The sequence below is a fragment of the Cyprinodon variegatus genome, unplaced genomic scaffold, assembly GCF_000732505.1.
Source record: "Cyprinodon variegatus isolate N-32 unplaced genomic scaffold, C_variegatus-1.0 Scaffold566, whole genome shotgun sequence".
In the NCBI taxonomy this organism is placed as follows: domain Eukaryota; kingdom Metazoa; phylum Chordata; class Actinopteri; order Cyprinodontiformes; family Cyprinodontidae; genus Cyprinodon; species Cyprinodon variegatus.
This window is the reverse complement of record NW_015151019.1, coordinates 39511-44357: the sequence shown is the minus strand read 5'-3', so window position 1 is coordinate 44357 and position 4847 is coordinate 39511. Positions and strand designations below refer to the sequence as shown.

General features: G+C 40.6%; 1 protein-coding gene across 1 annotated transcript; it reads right to left on the bottom strand.

Moving 5' to 3' along the window:
* Positions 1-1485: 1485 nt before the first annotated feature.
* On the bottom strand, positions 1486-4596 carry LOC107095712 (DNA-binding protein inhibitor ID-4-like). Its single transcript, XM_015391955.1, has 3 exons — positions 3934-4596; positions 3411-3477; positions 1486-2722 (listed from the first exon to the last, which is right to left on the bottom strand). Exons 1-2 carry the CDS (start codon positions 4330-4332, stop codon positions 3430-3432), a joined length of 447 nt encoding a protein of 148 aa, XP_015247441.1. The 5' UTR covers positions 4333-4596; the 3' UTR covers positions 1486-2722; positions 3411-3429.
* Positions 4597-4847: the final 251 nt, after the last annotated feature.

Sequence of the window (4847 nt, the reverse complement as noted above, 5' to 3'; positions counted from 1 at the left end):
TTTTTTTAATTAAAACAATCGCAGCCCTTTCTCTTTACTATTGTTCATGTTGCTTTTTTCTCTTCACTCCCTTAAAAATCACACAGCAAGAGAACGAGAACGAATTAGCTGCTATCTCAGGTTAGCTTGGAAATATCTAATAAAATATTGCTGCATCCCAACAGAAACTGCATTCTTTTTTTCTAAAAGAAAAAAGTCATTTAAAATAAAAATTCATAAATTATCTGATATAGTTGCAAAGATTTCAGTTTTATACGAAACAAAAATTCGAGCTCATTGAATCTTTTTGCTGGATGCTAGAATGAAAATCTGTTACGGACCGAAAACAGATTAAAACAAACGTTTTTTATGAGTCAAAAAATAAAATAAACAGTGAACTGTGTGAATATTTGCTTTAAGAAACAGAGGTCGGATTTATTTCTATTTAACGGAAGAGAACTCAATATTCCCATCATGAATTATATAGACTCTATATACATGTTTATTTCAAAGGCATTTGATGAAAGTTGGAAGAAACTGAAGTGAGCAAAGTAAAGACAGAAACTAACAGGATTTTAACCAGGGTGAGCAAATACAGAAAAATACATAAGAATATTTAATTTACTTACACAGATACACTGCTTCTGAAAGAAATGCCTATTTATTAGTTAGTTAGAAAATTATCTGGAATTATTTGCTTTTTATTGTAAACATTTTTATGTTAATATTATTCCGATTAACAGGTTTAATAAAAAAAAAAAATATAGAATATACCTGCTACTAAATTAGCCATGCTCACAAATCACGTTAAGACTTATATTAATTGTGCTTTTTTAGAGGAAATCTGGTTATTTATTCAGCCGAACCTAAAAATAAGTAAAGGATGACTTTTTTTCATCCAATCAAAAAAATTTCCAAATGTGTCCTTCCAACAGTATAAAGCAGGGGGGGAGTTTTTCCATCCAGCTGACTGGCAACAATAGGCGGGGGAAGGGCAATAATGTGCCACTCTCTGCTCTACACAGTTGGCTTATAAAAGATATTATGAATTATGATCTAGAATCATTTTTTCTGACTAATTTTTGCACAATTAGCCAGTTTTGATAAAACTAAACATTTTATTTCGTTAGGATTTTATTTATAGGACAGGAGCAGTTAGCTGACATATCTTTTGAAACAATAACTTTTTAGGACTTTACTGCCATAAACACTCAGGCTCACAAACACATCAGAGGCTGGTAAAGGAGGAGTGAGAAGATCAGGACCTGGCTTTCTGCCATCTTGTTTTTAGCACCGAACGTGTGCAGAAGAACTAAAGGAGAAATGAGAAAATAATAAGCTGAATCTCTAAAACCAGTAAAGTTTGGGGTGTTTTTAATCAAAGATCGTGTTGGAGCAACATGTTGACAAAAAAACTGGCCTTCTCTGAATGCTTGGTGAAAAACTGAAAGTAATCACCAATCCACCTTAAGATGCCCGATGAGGACAAAACATGACACAACACAGTTCTTCTGGGAAATTTTAATGGTTACGACAACTCCTCTGAAGCCAGTGGTCAAGTCCAACAGTGCAGTAGACCGTAACGTACAAGTTCCCTCTAGCAATGGCAGAGGGTGGTGAGGTAAATTCAGTGCTGAATCTCATCCAAGTTTATACTAATAAAGGCTGCCGACACACCAGCAGGACAATCATCTCAACCGAAACACATCGACTGTTTGTTGAAATGTTTTACCAATTAACAGAAAAGTTGAATCGTTTTCCAATAATCGTTTTCCTAAGGAAAAACTCAGAGATGATGGTGGTTTTCCCCTCACAGCAGTGCTTTGTAGGGAAATTATTTGTGTGCGGAATCAAATCAATTTTAAGACACTTATTTTTTTTGAGGGGAACTCAGGGGTGAAAAAAAAGAAAATATTTCAGGGGAGAAGCCAAATAAGGTTGCATGGACACAGCAGTAGCGGCCGCTTCAGTGCACATTCAGCATCTCTGGGATGAGCCTGACATGCTACATTTCAAACTATTTCAAACACTGCAAAGAGTTTAATGATATCATCATGTGAGGACATTATTGGCAGAGCATAAACAAGTTCATTCAGTAAAGTGGAAACACCATATTTACAGAACTGCAAAAAAACAACAAGGTTTTCAATAAAAAATATCTTAGAATAATTACAATAGTCTATTTAAGCATATAAGTCCTTTCACATACCTTAATAGAACATTTGTGTCTCTGTATTTACAAGCTTAATTGTCTCGAATCGGAATTGTTCTTCTTTACAAAGTACCAGGGACAGCGTCCCTTTTCAAACACAAATCATCTATTTTAAACAATAGATGTGCAAAACATATACAATGATTTTTTTTTTCTTTTTGCAGTGTAGTAAAGCTTTAAACTGGAGCACAATTCACAATCCGTTTTCATTGCTGCTGTAAATTAGTGTCCAAAAAACAACAACAACAAAAAAAAACCTGTGAGAGGATTGGATGCTTTCACAATTTAAAGAAGAAACTGACTAAGGAAATTAAAACAGCCAGAAGGATGAGTCCATTTTTCCTCAGAATCAAAAATAATAATTTCAAAACATGTGGAGGGAAAAATCTGATAAAAATAAAAAGACTTTATTTCGGTTTAGTTTCTCCCATTGGTTTTTGCAAACCCCCCTTGTGACTGTGCCTTCAGTTGGGTGTGAGTTCCTGGCGAAGCTTCGCTGACTTTTGGAGCGGCTCTGCGCTGCCTGCACACCTGTGGAGGGGATGAATAGAGGCAAAGGGAGGGAGGGTGAGCTGCAGAACTCCAGACTGACTGGCGCCACCGACAAAACAGAGTCCATGCTTGATCAACAACCCAAAACAAACCAGGTCAAACAACAACCACAGCGCTCCTCTGGCTGTTGGGTAACACAGGCGACAGGCAGCCAAAAAGCTCTCAGGAATACTGAAAGACTTCTACCAATGTGTATCTAGATTGACGGCTAAAAAAGCTGTCTCTAAAACCAGCCCCGTATCTGGAATGGAACTGGGATGCAGAGAAAAAAAATACAAAAAAATCAGGAGGAATGAGACACAGAGTGTGTTTGTGTGTGAGAGAGAATGAAAGAGAGGGCAAGCTGAGGTTTTAACCCACTGCTCTTCTCAGATTGCTACACCAGTGACAGTTATTGCGCAAAGCACAGCTGCCTCTGAAGCTGGGGCCAATTTAAATGTTTAAAAATTATTATTTTACCTGACATCTCCTGGCTTCACTTACATCTTTACACCATTTACACGACTGCCATCGATTTAAAGTAGAAACTAACAGTAATCCTGATTTATTAGGCCCAGATTATTATATTTTTTTATGAATTGTGGTAAAAATAAATCTAATAAATTGAATTGAACTCACAGAAACAAATGTTAATATTCCCATTGTAATATTATTGAAGTCAACTTACCAAATGCAGCATTGATGTCTCAACGGCATAAAAGTGAATCTTCTGGTTTTTTCACCATTGTTGTCCTCTGGAAAAAGAAAAACAAAAAACATGTAAAACACAGAGTTTATCAGGACAAGAGTAAAAAAAACCAAACAACATGATTTTTGGTTGAGTCTGGTATTAACCAGCTATCTCAGCCAGAATAGATTCTCTTCTAGGCTATTGAATGACAAATTGGCCCTATTGTGCGCACTGGAGTGGACTGCAGGCTGAGCCACTCCACGGATCCCGGGATAAGGTGGGCCCCTGACACACCGTCATTATCATGCAAATCAAAAAGCCGCAATCAAGTGTTCAACCCGCAGCCGCACGTTAAAGGCCATTTATTTTATGCCTTACAAATGATAAAAGACGGCCTATTGGTGCAGCACTGGAAGGACAATGACATATAACGGGATGACGCGCTTTGTCTGAGGCGGACGGCGGTCTGACACACGGAGGTAAACCAGGACCCCCCCACCCCCCCTGGCCTAACCCTTACCTGGTGATGGTCAATGTTGAGCACCGTCAGCGGCGTCCTGTTGGGGTTGGAGGCTACAGGCGGACAGCTCCGCTGTGGCTGCTGCTTCTGAAGGGAAGGGTGCGTCTCCAGGGCCAGCTGCAGGTCCAGGATGTAGTCTATAACATGCTGGAGGATCTCCACTTTGCTCACTTTCTTATCCTGCGGAATGGTGGGCACCAGGCGCTTCAGGCGGCTGTAGCAGTCGTTCATGTCGTACTGCAGGCAGAACAGGTCCTCCTCTTCCATCCTGCACCGGGAGATGTTCAGGCTCTGTTTCGACAGATAGTGCAGGGAGAGCTGGCTGGAGGAGGAGGAGGAGGAAGAGGAGGAGGAGGAGGAGGAGGAGTCCTGGGGGTGGACTGGAGTAACAGCCTTCATCTTCGATAACCGACGGAGGCAGCAATAATAAAACAGCAACCAAAAAAAAATCTAACAGAAGCCGTTTGAGTTAATAGTGCGGAGATGGAGAGAGGAGAGGAAAGCAAAGCTGAGGAGAAATTCTGCTCTGTTAACGCATCCCGAGGAGCTGCCAGTTCCTCTCAGTTCAGCAGGCGCGCTGTGAGCGCAATGAAAAGACTTGGTTCATTTATAGAGGAGAGGGGAGGCGCCAAGGCAGCAGGCTGACAGATCAGGGAGGAAAGCTGCTCAATCACCGGCAGCCCGCTGCCCACCGACCCCACAGCGGAGCCGAGAAAAAGGCGTGTCTCTCTGCGCGATGCGGTGGGCTGCGATCTGCGGGAGGTGGGTGAGAGAGAGAGGGAGAGAGGGGGGGATAAAAAAGAAAAGACAGATCCAACACAGAGAAGATGAGTTGGTTGGATTCTGATGAAGCCAAAATCGTCTTAGAGAAAGGAAGTAGCTCCAGACTTTGTCCAAAGGAACTCTGCTATTCA